This window comes from Geotrypetes seraphini, chromosome 4 (genome assembly GCF_902459505.1).
Source record: "Geotrypetes seraphini chromosome 4, aGeoSer1.1, whole genome shotgun sequence".
Taxonomy (NCBI): Eukaryota; Metazoa; Chordata; class Amphibia; order Gymnophiona; family Dermophiidae; genus Geotrypetes; species Geotrypetes seraphini.
Window position 1 is genome coordinate 44,560,973 of NC_047087.1, and position 24,057 is coordinate 44,585,029.

General features: G+C 41.9%; 1 protein-coding gene across 1 annotated transcript in view; it reads right to left on the bottom strand.

Moving 5' to 3' along the window:
* The window catches only part of ZNF536 (zinc finger protein 536), a 523,230-nt gene that overhangs the window by 343,544 nt on the left and 155,629 nt on the right, over window positions 1-24,057 (bottom strand). Inside the window, 1 exon segment of the mRNA XM_033943860.1 lies at window positions 3,718-5,304. Within this exon segment, the coding sequence (XP_033799751.1) occupies window positions 3,718-5,304 (1,587 nt within the window).

A 24,057-nucleotide genomic window follows, 5' to 3' on the forward strand; every position in this document is an offset into this window, starting at 1 on the left:
AGCCAGTCAGGTTTTCAAGACATCCCTAATGAATCTGCATGAGAAAAATATGCACACCTGCCATTATATGCAAATCTCTCGCATGCAGATTTATTAGAGATATCTTGAAACCCCGAGTGGCTGGGGGTCCCCCAGGATAGGGTTGGGAACCACCGGTTTAGATACAGCCAGTTCAAAATGTTCCTTCAGATAATTTGCAGTAAGGTTGTACAATTACCATGTGGTAAAGCATGGAAGGAACAGTCTATGAATAAGAGCAGTGGATTGAGATCCTGAGGAATTGGGCTCATTGTCCACTGAAGGTCATTGTGACCCTGGATAAATCATTTGGCCCTCCATTTCCATTTCTCCAAGTAAAAGGCTTGATTATGAGCCACTAAGGACAGAGAAAGTGCCCACATATATGTAAACTGTGTTGGTCGTACCGCAGAAAGGTGGTAAAATCAAATCCTTGACCATTTAACATGGTTTAGTAAAAGGACCTCTAAGTGCTCTTCTTAAGGAGAAAAAAAAATGCTGTTTCTCAGTGTTTTCACCCCAGAAATACTAGTGCAAGGCAGCTTTTCAGTGGAATCAAATATATACATTTGTGTCACAGGAGTCATCAATGTAGAAAAGTCATAAAAACAAAGTATAGGACATAAAATAATTCACTGGGGGAGTGAGAGGGTAGTTTTTCCAGTGAGGGGGGAAAATTCTGTAAGAGGCAGTGGCGTAGTAAGCTGGGGGGGAGAGGGGGTGATCTGCTCCGGGCGCTGTCTTGGTGGGGGCGCCAGCACCTGTCCTCATCTCCGCCCCCCTGCTCCTTCCCCACCCCTCCCACTATCGTATGCAGCTTCCCTTCCCCCATACCTCTTTAACGTTCGCTGCTCGAGCAGCAACCCCAACTGTCTGCTTGCGCCAGCATCGACTCTTCCTCTGACATCACTTCCTGGACCCCCGCCTAGGAAGTGATGTCAGAGGAAGGGCCGACGTTGGCACGAGCAGCCGGTTGGGGTTGCTTCTCGTGTCAGGAATGTTAAAGAGGTACAAGGGAAGGGGTGCATGCGCACTGCAGGAGGGGGAGGGGAAGGAGGCGGGGGAGGGGCACCTCTGATATAAGGTGCTTAAAGTTAGGTGCCTAACTTAATTTGTAAACTGGCTTCAATAATGAGCTTTAACAAGCTCATAATTGAAAAAAAAAAATTTATTGGGAGATGGGCGCCTATCTTCTTAGGCACAGTTCTACTCTGCTCCATAGAGTTCCCATGAGCGTCGGGAGCAGGGCGGGCCATTCAGCACGGCTCTCTGCGCTAAAAACCGCTAACGCGGTTTGACAGAAGAGGCCCTAAGTGTGTTTGACATGCAATAGGGCCCAGATTCTCTAGACGGCACCATTGCCAGTGGCCGCCTTAAAAGCGGCTGCTTATGTCAATCACGCGATGGTGCCATTTAAAGAATCACACCTCCAGCAAAAGCAGGCACTGAAAATGTAGACCAAGGTATTCAAGGCCCACGTTTCAGACGCCTACCTTTGGCGTGAATTGCGCCTCTGGAAGCGCCTACTGGCACCTAACACCATTTTCAGCATTAAGCCATGCCTATAGTGGTGTTAGGCGCTAGTAGACACCTAAGTAAGCGCGATTCTGGTGTCTTTTTTCAGGCGGCGGCAGGCACCTTAACATTTCTTGTAAGTACCATTTTAAACAATGGTTTCGAATTAATTTAGGTGCCGGTAGGGTGCCTACCGTTGCCTAACTTCAGGCATCATTTAGAGAATACGAGCCTAGGTGCCTAACTTTAGATGTCTATCTTTTGCAGGTGCCAATTACACAATCGGGCCGCACCGCATCCATAATCACATCTTTTTTTTAACATAGGCACCTTACATATAGGCTAACATTTTAAAGGCCTATATTTAAGGCGCCGGTCTCACACAGAGGCTCATAGGGATGCCTACAGATGCGTAAGGCCACTTTCAGCACAAGCCATGTCCACACCACCCTTAGGCATCCGTAGGCATCCCTAAGCACCTTCATAGGCGCAGGATAGGCACCTAAGAACAGTGCCTGCATTTTATTTTTTACGTATGTCCTGATTGGCTTGTTAGACGGTGGTAGGATGCCTACCACTTGCTAACTCTGAGACGCCATTTGAAGAATTTGGCCCTCATGCCTATATGGTCATTTATTATTACTGCAAAATATAAATATTAACAGTGTTACTAGCCAACTGTGGGTTTACCCAACAGAGAATTACATTTGTCACAAAAGTGGAGAAAAAGCCTCAAAACCATTTACAAAAGCAGCAATCCACCTAGATTTTTTTAGCTGCTCGCTTATTTATCATGGGCATATAAAAAACTCCACATACAAAAAATATCTCAATATTTGGCCTAAGAGTCTTAATCAGTGGTCAGAGTAGTGTGTGTTTCATTAGCTCTTTCAGCTGATTGATTATGTCATCTTCCAGGAAGTGGTTTCACTAGAAACTGATGAATTAGAATCTTCTTGTTCCAGATGTGCGTCTTGGGCCAACTGCACGGATTTGCAGTGTTTGGGATTAGTTGCGCAAATCCCTGACGCAGCTGTTAAGTGGCGGAACAAGGACAATGCTGGAGGAGATTGAGCAGTCTTAGGGCGATGCTGAAGGTGAAAATAGTCAGCGCTGGAAATGTGAACACCATGCTCTTGAGCTAAATAAAAATATTTTTTAACAGTATCCCTGTGCACAGTGGCGGGCTTGGTCCCTAACTGAGAATGACATTTTTTGCATGTGGAGTTTATGCCCATGATAAATAAGCGAGCAACTAAAATTCTACACAGATTGCGGCTTTTATAAATGGTTTTGAGGCTTTTTCTTCACTTTTGTGATAAATGTAATTCTCTGTTGGGTAAACCCACCGCTGGCTACTAACACTGTTAGTATTAATTTTTTTGGAGCATATTGTTACTATTAAATTATTTCTTGTGTGACATTTATCATTACTGTCATTTGTCAGTTAAAACCTAATATCAGGAGCCTTAAATATAGAACTTAATCTATTTTACTTCAAAGCTTCAAATTAAAAAATTAAAAATTAAACCCATGTATCCAACTAACCCGCTCCTTTACAAAGCCGCGCTAGCATTTTTAGCGCCGGCCCCCGCAGTAACAGCTCGGACGCTCATAGAATTCCTATGAGCGTCCGAGCTGTTACCGTAGCGGCTGGCGCTAAAAATGCTAGCGCGGCTTTCTAAAGGAGGGGGGTTAAGTAAAGGAGTTCTCCATCCATTCTGCATTTGAATTTTGATTTTTTTAAAATGATGCAACAGATTTTAGTTACATTCAACAAACAATGAAAGTCTGTGAGAAGTTAACTTGAAAGCAGTATCCATTTCCCTGCCACCTTTCTATGAATTGTGTGTTGAAAATACTGAAATATTTGCAAGTTACCATTTCAAATTTAATTGGGCGTTTTTGTTTTGTTGTTATTTACAATGCAAATAAATCAACTAGTGGATCATTTTTTTTTTTTTTAAGTACATCGCACCTTGTAATCTTTGGAATAAAATCTCTTTTCGTTGCACATGTAGTGCTCTTTTGTAAATGACCCCCTTTTAAAATTTGGATGGTATTAATAAGATCACCCTATTAGCAAGCTATATGTTTTTTTCTGGTTTTATTTATTTTTGTATCGTAGTTGGGGGACAAAAGCTGAGATTAAGGATTGTATAGAACTTGAATTTTGGAACTCACCACACAAGTCTGATCGCTTGGCACACCCGCTGCTTCCTGTGCTACTTGCAAGTCCATTGAAAGCTGGCAAGCTATCAGAGCTATAAGCTCTTAGGACAGACAACATATTCACCTGTGGACCAGGAACTTGCTCTGTGTTCATTTTGTCTTGTGAACTTTCAAGGGATGAAGGAAGATTCTGATTCTGCCACTGCTTCTCTAAAGTTTGTGGCAATATTGATGCAAGTCCTTGCATTGATTTTGAGGCCACCCTGTTTTGACTATTGTCAGCTTCATCACCACTTTCAACTTGAGAACCAGGCAAGTGCTGGTCTGTTTCTATTTCCTCCTCCTCCTCCTCCTCCTCCTCCTCATCATCATCATCATGATCTTCTTGGCAGGTCTCCATATCTTCAGATGAGCTGTCATCTGAAAGCTCATCAGTAGCATTCATATTTACAGAGTCACAAGGCAGAATCTCTGCGATATCCTCATGATGCGATTTTAATTCGGCTTCATTGCTAGCACAAGAATTTTGCATCCCAGTGCCAAGTGTATTAGGATATGCACCAAACTGCTTGTAGAAGTCTGTTGTAAAATTATTAAATGTAGGATCCATATGACTGGACCAAATGACATTCTTCTGCTCTCCCAGGTGTTCTTTATTGTGTCCTTGGGGCATTTTCTCAGAAGTCAAATCCAGTTGATTGATCAGTTTTGAAACTATTGTTTCTTTATTAGATTGTACTGAAGAGGAGGGAATACCGACTTTATTTGAAGAAACTGACGCTTCCCTTGATTGATCTTTACTATTTCCTGTAGGTCCCAAAGCGTTTTCTTTACACTTAGCTTTGGCCAAGTGATTTGCTTGGAGATGAAGTGCCATTAACTCCATTGAGGATGTTGTAAAGGAGCAAAATAAGCAGCCATGCCAGGCAATGTTATCTCGGACGGTCACAGATGAACCTGGAAGAGATGTGGCATCAGGCCTCACAGACAAATCAAGGGGTTCATACTGAGATTTCTCTGATTTCCTTTGTGAGGACTTACTCACCATTTTTTCTTCACCATTATCAGCTCCAAGAACTTTAGTGGAAAGAGTGTCAGACTGGGCTTTTTCCTTCATTTCCTTTTCTTTCTTCAAAGAATTGAGGACAAAACTGTCCATAAAAGCCTGCAAAGAGCCAGGAAAGTTCACACCATTTCCAACCATATTCTGATAGGCACGCCCAAATTCAGAGACATTCGTTCCTTTGGAGGATGCCTCTGAAGTCTTTAGATTTTCTGAAGGCACCTCTGACACCAAACTTGTGGCTTGTGCTTGACGATCGCTGGAAGAAAGCACTGAAGATGTCCATTGCTGTGAGATCATTCCACTTCTGAAATCAAGACCAGGTAAGCCTTTGAAGGTGCCTCTCAAAATGTCAGGTCTAATAAAAAGAGCCCCTTTGCTTGATGGTTCATCTTTGTGTTCTTGGTTTGGGGGCTGACCACAAAGAGATCCAGATCCATTCTGTCGTTCCCTGTGATGACGTTCTAAGTGGTATTTTAGTGAAGCAGATTGAGTGCCGGCATAATCACAATGAGGGCATTTGTATGGTTTTTCACCTGCAAATTTATACAAGAAAAAAAAAAAAACTATTAATATTTATCATAATTAGGTGAAACCGCATTTTAAGAAGCATCAGCATTTGCCTTATAAAACAATGCATTTCAAACTTTAATTGCTATTTAGCATAGTTATTTCCTTAAAAGGAGAATAATTCATAGCCCAAAGTTTTAATTCTCATCTCCTTTTGCTATTCAAGATTGGCACGATACCTAACTAATCACAATGAGCTATCTTTCTCTTTATCTAACACGTGAAAACTACTGTAGATTTAAAAGCTATGATTATGAACATGAAGCATAACAATTTCAGTCACAGCGATCATTAAATGTACAAATTCCAAAAAAAAAAAAAAAGAGAGTCTTATGAAGCAAACGGATGGCTGCAATATTATTTGTATACAACAGCTCGAAAATTTGTTTAAATTATACACATGGAAAACCATTTTTATACCTAAAAATTTTATGGCAGTGTTACGCAAGACTGAAATGAATGATTTAAGTCTTGCTCTGCAGTAAATCATGAATATAATTAGCAAATGGCATACTGCACAAGTAATTTATCATTATTTGGAGGGCACCATTCCAGAAGGATTCAGAGATCTGCAGACCCACTGCATTGTTTCTAAATAAAGATCTATAAATACAGGTTCTCTAAAATATTAATGCCATTATGTTACAACTGCAGCATGTAAAAACACATAGTTTAAGGGTAAGCTAATACATTTCAAAAGTAACCAAGTAATAAAAAGGAAAGAAAGATGTATTTTGTTGATATTTTATACAACACATTATCTGCTAACATTGACAGTGATTTAAATTTCTATTTATGATACTTCTGGCTTTCCAGCTATAAAATGTATGATTTAGGCTAAGATAAGGAGTCTCCAATAGACTGAGGCTTGTTATACTCGTATATACTGAAAAAAAAAAAACCAGTCCCAAAGTCCTAAATTAAACCACTTAACTATGGTGCTCGTTCTCAAAGCAAATGGATGTCTCAAAATGCTCAAAAAAGTCCGTCCAGAAAAAGCAGAAACATCCAAATCATGATTTTCAAAAGGCAGAATTTGGACTTCAAACACTGCACTTTATCCAAATAGCAAAGGGGGCATGCTATGGCTGTGGTTAGGGTGAGTCTGGGGAGGGGGGCTAAATTTATGATCCCCCAACAGCAACAATCGAATGTGAAGAAATGTCCAAGGAAAAAAAAAAGGACGTCCTACGTTAGATCTATCCCAGTCATGTCCAGGGTATAAAATGGCGCCCTAAATGAATAGATGATCACTGGAGGGATTAAGGCACAACCCCTCTTTAATCCTCCAGTGGTTACTGTCGCTAAGCTGCATCAGGGGAAATCATTCAAATCTGTGCACTATTGGCTCTCAATATGACAAAAGCCATAAAATTAACATATTTACAAGGGTCGTACTTTGAGACCGTTGAAAACGCCGCTCTTTGAATGTCACTATAACATCAAACACAGAAGAGAAGTGGATACTCTGGCATGACGTTATACTGATAAAAATCATTCTTTCAATAAATTTTATTTGCACTGTGCTAAACTATTGCACATCATCTACACGTCGAGGCAATATTAAGAAGAGATGATCTCAGCTGCTGCTGGAACAGAAATTGATTTTCTCTTCAAATACAATATGGCCGTGGGGTTTAAATCCAAAAAGTGGAATGGTTTGCATTTTTTTAATGTATGGTGCATTCTGGGATTTCTTTAAGACATGATGCATTTTGGGAACCTTTGACTGTGGTAGTGCCCTGGAAATAGTTGCCCCTGAAAACAGGGAACTTCTGACTGTGGTGGTGATCTGATTTCCCCTGACGCAGCCTTGATGGGATTATGCATTATTCTGCTGGAGTAGTGAAATTTTTGGAACTATTGGAGTTTTTGAAGAATTGAACATTTTGTGAATATTTGGGGACTTTCAACTGTGTGTTTGATTCTCCAGCTAAAGATAAGTGTTATTCTAATTTTCACGTGCATAGACAGTGGTTTGGACCTTCATGAGATGTGGATAATGTGGCCATATGTCCCGTTTTGAACGGGACCATCCCGTTTTTAGGTAGCCTATCCTGATGTCAGGGGGGACAGGGTCATTAGAATGGAGTAAACAACAATCAATAAAGATAGATAATGGTTTAAACTGCACAAGTCACTTTCAACGCTGCTGGGGTTCAGTATCAGCTTTATTCCATCCAGATCAGATAAGTTTTTTTCTTTTTCTGTATGGTAGCAATAATTGGATGGTAATAGGGGACGGTGGAAACGATGATGGTCCCCTATTGAACCTCAGTTGGTGTTATCACCAGTTCACGGGTTCAGGGTCTGAGTTTTTCATAACAATATTTATTATATATTATATATTATTTAGAGCTGTGATTATTGAGGTGAATTATAGGCATTATAACATCACAGAAGATTATTAGATATCTCTCCATATTTGAGAACCTTTTTATATTGGAAAATTTTAACATACTGAGTGCTCAATTTATCAAATTTTGCTATAGCCATCAAGAATTGTGTTGCCTGTCATCAAATCTATGGCTAATGTAACTATGATCACCTAGATTTTAGGTGACCCTGATACTGAATTGTGCAAGTGTTCTGTAATTGAATCTAGTGGCCAGGTGCCCTTAAAAATAGGCTTTCACCATACATCACAGGGACATCCAAAAGGAAGTACCCACTTATTGAATTACCTCGAGTTAGAAAGAGTAGCTATTCTGGAACAATAGTAGGTGTACATAATGTGTAATTAAACTCTGGAATTAATTGCTGGAGAATGTGGTGAAGGCAGTTAGCTTAGCAGGGATTAAACAAGGTTTGGATAATTTCCTAAAGTGAAAGTCCATAAACCGGTATGAACTTTGGGAAATCTACTACATATTCCTAGTATAAGCAGCATAAAATCTGTTTTATTCTTTTGGGATCTTACCAGCTACTTGTGACCTGGGTTGGCCACTGTTGGAAACAGGATACTGGACTTGACGGACCTTCAGTCTTTCCCAGTAATGGCAATTCTTATGTTCTTAAATAGCTCCAGTCCTGAGACTGTTTGTAAAGAAGGAAAACTAAGGGCTCTTTTTACAAACGCGCGCTAGCGGGGTTAACGTGCTCGACTTTTCATCACGTGCTAACCCCCACGCTGGCCAAGGAGCCAGCTTAAAAGGAGGCGGTAGCAGCTAGCGCGTCCGGCAGTTTAGCGCGCGGTATTACGTGCGTTAAACCACTAATGCACCTTTGTAAAAGGAGCCCTAACTTTTCTGATCTTGTTGCGGTCTGAAATTATCCAAATACTTGTAATAGTCTTTCCCAAAAGCTGAGCCTCCATCATCACTTCAATAATCCCACTTTCTGTTTAAAAAACTGCACATCTTGTAACAATAACATCCCCCCCCAAAAAAAACCATCCTAAAGTTATTACCGTATTTTCACGCGTATAACGCGCACCCGTGTAAAACACGCACATGGGTATAGCGCGCGGGAAAACAACATTTATGTAAATAAATTGACATATAGCGTGCACACGCGTATACCGCGCATGCTGCTTGCCGCCCCGACTCTCCTCTCGCCGCCCTGCCCTTGAAGTCCTGCCACCCCCCCTGAAGTCCTGTCCCCCCCTTGAAGGCCCGCCCCACCCTGAAAGCCTGATGCCCCACCCCGAAGGACCGCTGGCCCCCTACCCTGAAGGACCACTCGCACTTCCCCCCGATGTCCGATTCATCCCCCAGCCCCCCCCCCCACACCGTTTGCGGTGGAGAATCAGCCTACAATGGGTTTGCAATGCCAGTGAGCCCTGCGCTGCTTCCTCTGCTGCGGTCCCGCCCCTTCTTTGGGCTGTTTCCTCTGCCGCGGTCCCGCCCCCTTATCTGACGTCAGAGAAGGGGCGGGTCCGCGGCAGAGGAAGCAGTGCAGAGAAGGGGCGGGACCATGGCAGAGGAAGCAGTGCAGGGCTCACTGGCATCGCGAACCCACGGTAGGCTGCTTCTCCACCGCAAACTGTGTGGGGGGCCTGGGGGATGAATCGGACGTCGGGGGGGGGGAACCAGCAATGTAAAAAACAAATTGTAAAACGCGCTCACGCATATAACGCACATGGTTATGCTCGGTTTGTAAAATCGTGTATAGCGCGTGCGTTATATGCGTGAAAATACGGTACTTTGTAGAGTCTGTTGTATTTATCCTTTTTTACCTGCTTAGGATTTAAGTGGGATAGGAATTTTTTTAATAAAACAAATAATGGAATACTGCAATGTCTATGTAACAGCACGAGCGGGGTGGACTATGAACCAATACACAAACAGTCAGACTGAAACAGAGAAGATAAAGTACCCTGTTACTTCACAAGGCCAGGCATACATGGAACAATCTTTTGTTTGAATAGTTCTGAGGGGCCTGTAGCTGACACGACCCAAAGCATGGACTGTGGCTTGTGACTGCCACGCCCCCAAACACAGTCAACAATTTTCCTCGATCCGGCAATAGGGTCTGACCCCCAGCTAGACCTCAGAGCAACTCACAGGTGTTCTGCAACAAAAGGAATATCGGCTTACCTCAGCCAAGCAGTGCAGTATATCTAAGGGTTGTAGCCAAGATGCATATGGGAATCACCTCTTCCTCCTTCTTTTCCCTGGGCTTCCTCTAGCTAGTTCTGGCCTGGCGTCTTATACTTCCTGGGTCCTATCTCCCTGACTCTTCCTTCCCGTGTCACTTCCCCCTAAGGAGGAGCTACCTATATTAAGGGAACTCAAAGCACAGCTCTGCATGGGGTAGGAGTGTAGCAAGATCGCTACTGCCCCGCATCACCACTAGATAAGGTCCATGCTCTGATCGCCCCCACGCCACCTCTGATCGCCCCCCTCTGCCTCTGATCGCCCCCTCCGCCTCTGATTGCCCCCGCCACCTCTGATCACCCCCTCCGCCTCTGATTGCCCCTGCCACCTCTGATCACCCCCCTCCGCCTCCGATCGCCTCCCTCCAAGTCCCAGGGCCATTTTTTTTGCGATGACAACACGCGATTCTCACGGGGGGGAGGGGGGAGGCTGGGGAAAAAAAACGCAGATAATCAAAACCGTGAACATAGAAACCTCGAATAGGGAGGGGGGAAGTGTATTTTAAACCCTCCTTTACTAAGCTGTGGTAGAGGTTCCTACCATGGCCTGGAGTGCTAAATGCTCTGACGCTGCTCCGAAGCTCATAGAATTCCTAGGAATATTGGAGCAGCATTTAGTGTTCCGGGCTGCGGTAGAAACATCTACTGCTACTTAGTAAAATGGGGGGAGGTGTAAAGTTTTAAAACTCTATTTCTATTGTAGTCAATGGTGGAAGCAAATCTTCATATTTCTGGTTCTAATATTGGAATTTCCCACCTAAGTTTTAAGAAGCTTATAGATAGGCATAAGTAATAGTGTCCTATGGCACCAAAAATGGAACAGAGTGACACAAGAGGATAATTTTGACATAAGTAGGGTTTTCTATCTTGATTACATCCAGTTACTGGCTAATGTATATTCTGGCAACCACAGATCTGGGTTCTTTATATTCTTGCTTGGATGCTGTGGTCCACTAGCTTCATTAACTCAAGCTAAGATCTGAAGCAAACTCTTTTTCCAAGGAAAAAAATTTTCCCTCCACTCTTGAGCTTCATGTTGGCTTCCTCTATTTTTGTCAAGCATTGTGCTCTAATCTTAACATCAGCCCTCAAATCTCATCTCTGGTGAAATCATCGTTTTTTTTGCTCTTCGCCTCTCAGACATCTGCTAGGAGAAAAAAAACAAATCTTCAGTTCCAAATTTATGTTCTAATCCCAAACTGATTCAACCACAGCAATTTTTATACAATGGGTTGTGTTATTCATTAAGAAAAAAAAAAAAAGCTTTAACTTGTTCAAATCACAGCAGCTATAGTGCTTTTGAGAGTCTGTAAATATGACTGTGATATACAATGTTCCCCCGGTCATTCGCGGTCGGCGGTTCACGGTCCCGGTCATTCGTAGTATTTTCCGACCGTGAACCGCTGACCAGGAGAGGGCAGCGGGAGAGCCAGGAGAGAGAAGCCAGAGCGCCGGCAAGTGAAGGAAATCACTCGCTGTATGCTCCGACCGCCTCTTCCTGCATTAAAGTCGGGCCTTACCAATCAGGAGCTGTGTGTAAAAGCAGCTCCTGATTGGTAAGGCCCGACTTTAGTGCAGAAAGAGGTGGTCGGAGCATACAGCGAGTGATTTCCTTCACTCGCCGGCGTTCCAGCTGCTCTTTCCTGCCTCTCCCGCTGCTCTCTCCAGTCTCCCCCATGAAAAACCATATTCATGGTTTTTAAAGATTTGCGGGGGTTCCTGGAACGTAACCCCCGTGAATATCGGGGGAGTACTGTATTTCCCCTTCCTGATTAACCAACATTGCTTTTCATAATCTCAATGTAGGTTTTTTTTTTTTTTTTAATTCTATTAGGTCCTCTTTTACTACGCCGCGGTAGAGGTTTTTACTTCAGTCTGGGCCGCTAAATGCTTCAGCGCTGCTCCGACGCTCATATAATCTCAGGATTTAGCCCTCTATTTAAAGTGCAAGAGCAGAATTAAAACTTGACTGTTCTTTCAAGCCTTCCTTTTATCCCATCTTTCAAATGAGACCCTGTTAGTCTTTGACCCAGTTATTTCCCTCTGCTCAGGGGCTCTACACCCCTGTTCCATTTGACTCCTACTTCATATGATGCCTTTTTTGAATCCCAAACAGAGATGAATCCATGTACCAGGGCATAGTAGTTTCCTTCATATGGAAATTCAGGCAGTTTTGTATAGGTTATAATAAACTCTGAGAAAAACAGAAGGAAGGAGTGAAACTAACCAACTTATGATTGTACAATATAGTGGCTTTATTCAGATGGGTAGATCAGGGTGTTTCCACATGAAATCTTTATTGATGAACTACAATGAGAAAACTCCAGCAATGTATTTTAAAACTTTTTTCTATATACCAGTTCTTCTTACATTTTTTTTTAACGTGTATAAAACAATTACAGCGCTATTGCTTTCATATTTATGCACCAAAGCATTGGATCTGCAGGAGATATCAACCCATTATTAACACCACCACCTGTGTGGTCAAGACTCCTGAAAAAGGTATAGTCCACTATACCGAAATGCTTACAGCATAGAGTCACTCTCTGCAGAATTGTACCTCTACTTTCCATCAATAAAGATTTAATTTCTGGTTTCTTTATCTCAAAAAAGATATAGCGACACTAGAAAAGGTTCAAAGAAGAGCGACCAAGATAATAAAGGGGATGGAACTTCTCTCGTATGAGGAAAGACTAAAGCGGTTAGGCTCTTCAGCCTGGAAAAGAGACAGCTGAGGGAAGATATGATTGAAGTCTACAAAATCCTGAGTGGAGTAGAATGGGTACAAGTGGATTGATTTTCACTCCATCAAAAATTACAAAGACTAGGGGACACTCAATAAAGTTACAGGGAAATACTTTTTAAACCAATAGGAGGAAATTCTTTTTCACTCAGAGAATAGTTAAGCTTTGGAACGCATTGCCAGAAATTGTGGTAAGAATGCATAGCATAGCTGGTTTTAAGAAAGGTTTGGACAATTTCCTGGCGGCAAAGTCCATAGTCTTCTATTGAGAAAGACATGGGGGAAGCCAATGCTTGCCCTGGATCGGTAGCATGGAATGTTGCTACTCATTGTGTTTTGGCCAGATACTAGTGACCTAGATTGGCCACTGTGAGAATGGGTTACTGGGCTTGATGGACCGTTGGTCTGACCCAGTAAAGCTAAGGTTCTGTGGGATTGGAGAACAGTAGATGTGGCTCCTCTTCACAAAAGTGGTCACAGAGATGAAGTGGGAAACTTCAGGTCTGTAAACCTCACTTTGGTTATTGGAAAAATAATGGATGCATTGCTGAAGGAGAGGATAGTGAAAGTCCTAGAATCAAATGGATTACAAGATCCAAGACAACATGGCTTTACTAAAGGTAAATCGGGCCAAACAAGTTTGATTTAATTATTTGACTGGGTAACCAGAGAATTAAGTTGAGGATGTGTGCTAGATATAATTTACTTAGATTTCAGCAAAGCCTTTGACACAATTCCTCATAGGAGAATATTGAACAAACATGACCAGATGAAGTTAGGACCCAAAGTGATGAAATGGATTAGAAAATGGTTGATGCCAAAGAGTGGTGGTTAATGGAATTTGCTCAGAGGAAGGAAAGGTGAGTAGCGGAGTGCCACAAGGATCAATGTTGGGGCCAATTCTGTTCAATATATTTGTGAAGGGTTAGAAGGTTAGGTTTGCCTTTTTGTGGATTGTCCCAAGATTTGTAACAGAGTGGACACTCTGTAGGGAGTGTAAAACATGAAAATGGATCTTCAAAAGTTAGAATGGTCTAATGTTTGGCAACTAAAATTCAATGTGAAGAAGTGCAGAACGATGCACTTGGGGAGTAGAAATCTGAGGGAATTGTATGTGCTGAGAGAATATCTAACCCAGCTCCACGGGGAGAATATCTTTAAACCTACCAGAGACTTTTTACATTCTATGGACTTTCACAACAAAACTCAAATTTCTGACCAACTGACTTTCCCGCCAAAATTCAGATTGGTGGACTGCCCTGTTCCCAATCAGGTCAGTGAACCCACTATTTACAAAGGCACACTGCAGACTTCAGAGCATACCCTGAAGAAAGCCACAGCATGGTGGCTGAAACGTTGGTTTCTATCTGGCAAAGACACAACGATACCCGGAAACCTGCAACAAGCAAAGGAAAAATAATTTGAGAATGTTGAATTTCCCAAATCTCCAATTGTGTCAGCTGTTGAAATGGTATGGAGATATATGAGAGAGATATTGTTAATTTCAATGAAAAATTTACCACTTATATTGAGAGCTCAATATCTCTCTCTATCTATATACCGTATTTGCCGGCGTATAAGACGACTTTTTAGTACCTTAAAATCCTCCCCAAAGTCGGGGGTCGTCTTATACGCCGGGTACAGTTTACATGCCCTTACTTGCGGGGCTGGATGTACTCAGTCGCGCGGCTCTTCTTCTCCCTACCTTCTCTGCTTGCAGCACAGAGCCGAACGGAAGTCTTCCTGACGTCAGCGCTGACGTCGGGAAGACTTCCGTTCGGCTCTGTGCTGCAGGCATGGCAGGTAAGGAGAAGGAGAGTAGCCTCGCAGTTCGAGTGGCTACCAAGAGAGAGGGGCGGCCGCCCCGCCCCGGTTGCAGCACAGCCGGCCAGGTTCCCTTACTTTTGTGGCACTTCCCCGACCGACCGACAACAGCCCCGGTCCGACAAACCTCCCTGCCCTTAACCGCGAATCTAAATTACCTTCTTACAGCTGCTGTAAGAAGGTATTTAGATTCGTGGCTACAGGGCAGGGAGGATTGTCAGACCCGGGCTGTTATCGGTCGGTCGGGGAAGTGCCACAAAAGTAAGGGAACCTGGCCGGCTGTGCTGCACCCGGGGCGGTAGAGAAGGTGTGCGGAAGAAGGGGTCGTCTTATACGGCGAGTATAATACAAAACTCTATTTTTTAACTAAAAGTTGGGGGGTCGTCTTATACGCCCAGTCGTCCTATACGCCGGCAAATACGGTATATAAAATCGGAGGTATGTATGTGTGTATGTATGTATGTGCCGCGATCACGCAAAAACGGCTTGACTGATTTGAACGAAACTTGGTATGCTGATCCCTCACTACCTGGGATGATATGTTCTGGGGGTCTCGTGGCCCACCTGCACACGTGGGCGGAGCTACAAACAGAAAATCAGATTTCACCCATTCATGTCAATGGAAAAAATGTTAAAAGCTGCCAACGCAAAAACGGCTTGCCCGATTTGAACAAAACTTGGTATGCTGATCCCTCACTACCTGGGGTGATATGTTCTGGGGGGTCTAGCGGCCCACCTGCACACGTGGGCAGAGCTACAAACAGAAAATCAGATTTCACCCATTCATGTCAATGGAAAAAATGTAATAAGCTGCCATTCTCACTGTAATTCCAAGTATAAAACACTTTCTATGACACTATAACCACTAGGGACATCGTTTCTATTCTACCACGGACACCATACATATAGAGTTTGTATGTTCTAACTGTGTTTGTAACTGTTTCCTTCATGCACCCCAGTTCATAATGTTATTACATTACATGAGTACTCACATATGCTGAACTAGGAACACAGGTTCCATTCTGAACCGGGAACAAACTACATGTAGTTTTTTTTCAACCTGAGTTTCCACATATTGAGTTGTTTAAATCAATACTGAAACTTTTGGATGCCACTTATTCCAACAGATCTTCCTTTTCAGTTTAAGAGATTGCAAATTCCAGTGAGACTTGCATTCTCTATCACAATCAACAAATCACAGGGACAGACTATTACATACTGTGGAGTGGATTTAAGATCCTCCTGTTTTTCCCATGGACAACTCTATGTTGCTTGATCAAGGGTGGGTTCACCCAAGAATTTATATGTTCTTGCTCCTGGAGGTGAAACTAAAATTGTTGTTTATAATCAAGTTTTGTGTTAGTTGTATTGTATTCATTTTGTCAAATATTTCACATTATAATTTGATTATTGTACTTTTTATAAAGCTGTAAAAAAATAATTTCATTCACCACTATAAAGTATCTTATTTCAATCCATTTACTGTGTTATTGCTATAATTAAATACCCGTGCAACGCCGGGTCATCAGCTAGTTGGGAATAAATTAGGATGTTATACTCCTACTGAAACAGCTGGAGTGGTTGGTGGTGAGATGAATCTAACAAATTTTCTGGAAAATCTATGGAAGTAATTACTGAGAGGACTACTTTTATTGTGACATTTGCTTTGGAATGTGATAGAGACCTAATACTTTGGACATTTCAGACATATTAATGAGCAATTTCTAGGTTAATTAGTTTGTTTGTTTCCTGATATTTCTCAAGTAACACAGAAAAGAAGGAAGGACTTTTTGGCATTTAGGCCTAGCGTCCTAGCTTTGGGAGCATCCTTTATATTAAAATTTCCTTCAAAATGTTATGTATCATTTGGATGTATAAATTTCTTATTTTTTGAACAGAAGCAATTGCTGGAGTTTATTATGGCTAAAAAAGGGGGAGGAGTAATGATAAAGCTAATAGTCTCTCCTATACGAAACGGCTGACGACTTTGTACTCCCTTTACTGTCCTCTTTGAAATATATAATTTTCCTTTGTATTTTATTTCTTTTCTTGGTCCCTACCATTATTGTGGACTAAATAATCAAATTTTCTTATTGTTGGGTGATTTGTTTCACTGTAAAAATTAAGTGGTTTTATTATCATGGATCTGTATTCAAGTATTGTAGGCTTGTCTTTAAGATTGCAAAATCGTAAATTAAAAAATAAATTAAAATGATACGGGTTTCAGCAGGGAGCCAGTGGAACCTTAAGAATAATGGCGTAACTTTCTTGAATTTGAAAAGCCTAAATATTAAACACACATCTATATTTTGTAATGTTTGCAGCTTTTTCCGAACAGATTCTTTGAATCCCAAATAAACAAATGTTGTATAATTGAGATGGGAAAATATCATAGTTTGTACAATCAGTCTAAAAGATTTGGAATACAAACAAGCTTTATTACACCTAAGATGTCTTAATATCTTGAAAACCCATCATAACAGCCTGTGCCTGAGATTTAAAAGTGAGGAAATTGTCAAGAATTATCCCTAGAATGTTAAAAGTTGTGGTTCTGGTTTACAGTATATATGATTCTATGAATTATCATCTTTGATAGAGAGTGGATTAAAGCCTTGGGAAGCATGTACTGAACTCCCCCATATAGGAAATTCTTTATATGGCTGAGTTTTCAACATGGAAAAGAATTCTAATGGACGCAAGGTACCAAAACGGGGCAAAAATAGCAGATCCATGTGAAAACACACTTATGTGTCCATTTATTGAATAGCACCAAAGGGCTCCGTTTATTAAGCTGCGCTAGCGGTTTTAGCACACGCAGCATTTCCGTGCATTAGCTGTCATTGCCGTGCATTGAGCTGGCGTCAGTTCTTGGTGTGTAGTGTGGGGTTATCGCACGAGGCAATGCAGCACGCACTAAAAACGCTAGCGCACCTTGGTAAAAGGAGCCCTAAGTGTTTCCCTGTGGATCTGTAAAAGAGGCATAATGATGGGAGGGACACAGGCAGAACAGGGGTGTTCCCTTAAGATGTACACTGTCCGGATCCATGCCCACCTTGTGCACCGGAATGTGCAGTATACCTGGTTTCAGCTGATGCAACTCTTCATGCCCTAAAATGAGTGCAAATCTCAGTGCTACACATTATTCTATAAAGGATGCCCATCCCAGAACACCTGTTATAGAATATTGATTTTTTTTTTTGGGGGGGCACTGAATTTTGATTACTATTTGCTGAAGCCAGCCCATAGTGTGCACTCTTACCCCCTCTTTTATGAAACTGCGATAGCAGTTTCTAGCGTGGGGAGCCGCGCTGAATGTCCCACGCAGCTCCCGACGCTCATAGGAACTCGGTGAGCGTTGGGAGCAATGCGGGCCATTCAGCGCGGCTCCCTGTGCTAGAAACTGTTATTGCAGTTTCGTAAAAGGAGGCCTTAGTAGCAAATGGTAATGTAATACTGGTAAATATAAATTTATCCCCACCAAACCCCCCATACTCCCTTTGTGGTTCTGCTTTCATCTCTCTGGAATATACCTGGTCCTAATTGTAAAAACAAAAAACAAACTGAACTATTTTGATTGGTTGAATGATGTTAATCCTTGTTTGTGGACTACTAGCTCCTCATCGCTTAGAAATCTGGGAATAATATCAGATCCTAACTTACTTTATGCAATCAAATTTTATAGATTGGTTCTTCAGCTGAAATACCTTTTGCATCATGATGATTTTTGGACAATTTTACAGACCACCAATTTTAGTAAACCTCGATTATTGTACTTCATTATCCCCTCCCCCTCTCTCTTTTACTAAACTGCAGTAGAAGTTTCTACTGCAGCCTGGAGTGCTAAATGCTCCAACGCTGCTCTGATGCTCATAGAATTCCTATGAGCCTTGCTGCAGCATTGGATCATTTAGCACTGGGTCCAAGAAGTGACATCAGAGGAAGAGCCGACACTGGCACGAGCAGCAGGCTGGGGTTGCTGCTTGCGCCCGGAACGTTAAAGAGTCATGGAGGAAAGGAAGGGGGTGCACATGTGGTAGTGGGAGGGGGAGGGGAAGGAGCAGGGGAAGGATGCTGGTGCCCCTATCAAGACAGCGCCCGGGGCGGACCACCCCCGTTCCCCCCCCCCTATGCCACTGCTCTCAGACTGCCCCTAGTTACACTAAATCCAAACACTGGTAGTTCCACAGGAAAATACAAGGACCCTGCTTCAAGCACTCTTAGATTTCCTCTATTAAGCTACAACCTGCAGGTGTGTGGAAGTAGAGCATGACTTGTAAAGCCGGCATTAGATTTCATAAAACAATTCTATACTGACAACTTGGATTTTGCTATAGTACTTTAACCATTTTTTAAAAAGTATTCAGAGTAACAGCTGTTAGACAATTATAGAACCAAACAAGAATACAGTACTGGGATAAGTCAATGAGATGGATTAAATTTAGACTGGAGAGGGAATACAGAGGCAATAGGCTTAATCCATGAAAGGTTTCTCACAGAGACACAGAATGGGATAAACTCTTAATAAACCAAGCCCTATGTGAAAGAATATAATTCGCTGAGTATACCAGTTCTGTGAATGGTAGAGAGAACTGAGATGCAATATTATGCATTCATTTATAAGCTGGAGAAATGCAAATGCAGTCTGGTAGCCCAGTTTCCCTAAGTTGAACAGACATAGCACACACAAGGAAGACAGAGACGGAATAACAAAAGGATCTATACAGATTAGGAAAGGTAATAAATGAGTGGCATGCACTTTAGATTAGACAAGGGTAAATCCATGTGTCTGGCGGTGAAGAATAAAGATCAGACAGTCAGTGGTAAAATAAGGATGCATAGAATGGAAGAAAGATTTATCAGTTACAATAGAAAACGCATTAAATATGTCAGCACAATGCACTGAAGCTGTTAAGTTGCAGCCAATGTATTGGAATGCATCAAGGGGCATATCAATACTCGTATTGAATGGTTTTTCAGGTTTATTTAAAATTTGATAGTATCGCCTAAAATACTTCTAAGCGATGTACAATATTACAAGTTAAGAACATATACCAAAACAAATAAAGACCAACATGATACAAAAGGGTCAGGGGTAGAATTACAATAATTATAGAAAAGGAACAAACATGGGAAGCACAAATTGGGTTAACAGGGAAGATGTCTGGAGCCTCCTGTGATTCTTGTTCCTTTAGGAAGAAACATTATACATTTAAAGATTTAATTTTGAAAGGCGTCTCTATATAAGAGGGACTTCAGGGAGCTCTTGAAGCGATCGAGATTTTGCTCTCCTCTGAGATAGGAGGGTAGCGTATTCCATAGCTGTGGAGCGTAAATTGTAAATAGGAGGCCTTTCAGTATTCATTAATTCCACAGTGTCAACATACCAATATAGTTAGGGTTGCCAGATTTTCCTTTCAGAAAATCCAGACTCCTAGCCCCAAGGCCCGCCTAGTTATGCCTATCCCCACCCTAGTCACGCCCCCGCTGCCTGCTCTTGTTGGGCAGGGAGGAAGTCCGAGCATGCACGGACTTTCTCCCTGCCCGACACAGCTTTTCAAAACCCGGACAAAGTGCTGGGTTTTGAAAAGCCGTCTGGAACCCTGGACGTGTCCTCAAAAGGAGGACATCTGGTAACCCTAAATATAGGGCTCCTTTTACTAAGCTGCGCTAGTGGTTTTAGCGTGCATGCTAGATGCTAACGCCACCATTGAGCAGGCATTAGTTTTTACATCGTAGCGCGGGGGCAGAGCGCACTAATCTGCAACGTGCACTAAAAACGCTAGCGCACCTTAGTAAAAGGAGCCCATAGTATGTGCAATTTCGGACATTTCACTTTTGGAGCGATATTACAGGTAGACTTATGATCAATTTCCTGGGCCTTGCTGTTGGGAAAAGAGTCAGACTACTGTATTCTTTATTCAAATGAGTTCCAACATATATAGAGCCAGGGTCATAGAAATCATACAGATCTGCAGCTCAGCGCCAACACAGATGTGCTGACAAGTGGTAGAAATGAAGTACAAGATTATTAAAAAATGGAAGATGCATTCTGGGTCTCCCTCACCCTTGAAATAGCAATATACTAACCCCTCCTTTTACAAAACTGTGCAAGAGGTTTTTAGCGCTGGCCGGCATGCTGAATACTCTGCGTTGCTCTAATGCTCGAAGGAATTCTATGACTATCAGAGCAGCACAGATAATTTAGCACATTGGCCAGCACTAAAAATCTCTTGTGCGGTTTTGTAAAAGGGGAGGAGTGGAAGGGAATGTGGGTAAGAATTTCATAACACTACAACAGTAAAAAACAAACAAACAAACAAACAGATTTTATCATTGATTTTGATGATACTATAGTATGGAAAACTTAGCATGATAGAAATGATTATATGTTAAGGATAACATAAAGAATTCTGTTCAAATATTTATTATCCGCTTAATAATCTAAGTGGTTTACAATAAAAACATTCATAAAATAGACAAGAAATGATTGTCTAAACATAAACAATAACAATGGAGTTATTACAAGAAAGTCCTCTCTTAAACTAGATGAGAAAGAAGGGCATGGTGAATAGCTAGTCTGGAGACTTAACATAAGAACATAAAAATAGCCTTACTGGGTCAGATCAATGTCCAATCAAGCCCAGTAGACCATTCTCACGGTGGCCAATCCAGGTCATTAGTACCTGGCAAAAACCCAAAGAGTAGCAATATTCCGGAACCCCAAATAGTAGCAACATTCTATAGAGAATCCCCAAAGATTAGCAAGATTCTAGAATCCCAAAGAGTAGCAACATTCCATGCTACCAATCCAGGGCAAACAGTGGCTTGCCCCATGCCTTTCTCAATAATAGACTATGGACTTTTCCTCCAGGAAATTGTCAAAATCTTTCTTAAAACCAGCTATGTTATCCACTCTTAGCACAACTTCTGGCAATGCGCTCCAGAGCTTAACTATTCTCTGAGTGAAAAAAATTTCCTCCTATTGGTTTGAAAAGTATTTCCCTGTAACTTCGAGTGTCCCCTAGTCTTTGTAATTTTTGACGGAGTGAAAATCGATCCACTTGTAGCCATTCTACTCCATTCGGGATTTTGTAGACTTCAATCATATCCCCCCCTCAGCCGTCCTGAGATTCAGAATTTCAGAAGATCAGCCTGGGGAGGCCAAATTGAAGCAATAATGATTAAAAAATAAAGCACTTGTGGCCAGGCATACAGTGGTTTATGAGCCTTATTAGCCTTTGCAAATATGTAAACTTGTACCATTGATATTTTTCCCCCTCTAGGGCTCTAGATTGTGAGCCCTCGAGAGACAGGAAAAAATTCCTACTGTACCTTAATGTATATAATTTTAAACATAGTAACATTCTAAATGATGGCAGATAAAGACCTAAATGGTCCATCCAATCTGCCCATTAGTTATTCTCATTAAAAATACATGATTCGATTAACTTGTCTCTTCTTTGATATTTCTGGGCCATAGACTAAAGTCCACCTGGTATTGTCCTAGGTTCCAACTACTAAAGTTGCCATCTAAGCTCACTCCAGCCTATCCAACAATCCCCTTTGTTTGAGAGGTTCCCAACTTGTAGGTGGTATATATGAAATTAAAATGAAGAATCATGGACAGCCTGCCACAGGGACCAATCAGCAAGACTGTTAAGAACTTCCCAAAGTGACTGAAAGTCTGTGTTATAGCTGGGATTGAACACTTTGGGCTAGATTGTCTAAATGGCGCTGTACGTTAGGCGGTGGTAGGCACCCTACCACCACCTAACTTAGGGCTCCTTTTACAAAGCCAGGGTAACAGCTGCTGCTGCGATCATCACTCCAACGCCCACAGGGATTTAATGGGAGTCTGAGCGTTTGCTTGATGTCAATTGGTACGGCAATTGACCCCTTCATTAAAAACCAATTAAAATGTCATTTAAAAAAACGTAGGTGCCTATAGGCACCTCCAAAAAAGGATGCTGTCATTGCATCTACAGATGTGCCTAATGGTGCCTAAGGTCGAAATAGGTGTGGTTTATGCTGGCAATGATCTCAAGCACTGCTAGGCGCCTCTGTACATGTGATTCTTATCTAACGTAGGTGCCGGTAATGTAGGCTTACATTATCGACACCTACGTTAGACATAAGCCGCAATTCTATTAACTGCGCCTATGTGTGATTGACACACAGCTGGTACCATTTCTGGAGGCGCCTGCTGATGCGGGCACCGTTAACAGAATCCAGGCCTTTGAGCATTCACAGTGACTGTGAAATTCCGACACATTGTCAATAGCATCATTTGAATGATGTTATTTTTACTGTGTTTTAGCTTGAATATTTTTAACGCATAAAAATTTTTAGGTGGTAGCACTAAAATGTCAATAGTATCAACATAGCTTAAGAAAATATGATGACTAACTAAGTAAGAGATGGCTGAGAGGAGATATGATTGAAGTCTACAAAATCCTGAGTGGTGCAGAATGAGTAAAAGTAGATTGATTTTTTACTCTGTCAGAAATTACAAAGACAAGGGAACAGTCAATGAAGTTACAGGGAAATACCTTAAAACTAATGGAAGAAAATATTTTTTTCGCTCAGAGAATAGTGAAACTCTGGAACGCGTTGCCAGAGGTTGTGTTAAGAGTGGTTAACGTAGCTGGTTTTAAGAAAGGTTTGGACAATTTCCTGGCGGCAAAGTCCACCGTCTGTTATTGAGACACACATGGGGGAAGTCACTGCTTGCCCTGGATCAGTAGCATGGAATGTTGCTACTATGTGGATTCTTGCAAGGTACTAGTGACCTGGATTGGCACCGAGAAGATGGGCTATTGGCTAGAAGGATCATTGGTCTGACCCAGTAAGACTATTCTTATGTTTTCATTGAAATTCAATACAGTCACTGATAAAACGGCAAAAAGATCTAGAGCAGGGGTGTCCAACCCCATGAAGTATTTTGTGCGGCACCGGTCGAGGGCGATGCAGTGTTTTCCTCTGCTGCCCCCGGGTGTTTACCGTCTTGCCGGCTCCCTTCTCTGTCTTGTGATTTTTTTCCGGCCAATGCGGCCCAGGGAAGCCAAAAGGTTGGATACCCCTGATCTAGGTTTTTTTTTTTTTTTTTTTTTTTTGCTGCACCTGTATATGTTATGAAAAGTTTATATATGCAAAAGCAGGAAAATATATGCTTATTTTGCCATACAGCAAACAGACCTGATAAGCAGTTCAAAAAGTTATATATTAGCAAGGGTAATTGTTTTTTTATCAACAAGGATAACCGTTATCCACCCACTATTCAGCTCTATTTAACTGGCCAGGAACAGCTCTTAGCCGATAAATAGTGTTTGACCAGCTAACCACTAATATTAAGCAGGAGATATCACTACTGAACATTAGCAGTTTCAGGCTTAAACATGGCCAGCTACATTGAATATTTGATCTAACTTTGGCTGGCTAAGTCACTTGTAAGCGCTGACCAGCTAAGTTTACACAACACCTGCATCAACCAAACACATAGAGGGGCATAATCGAGAGGGACATCTAAGTCCGTTTACATCCATTTCGCAAGTCGTC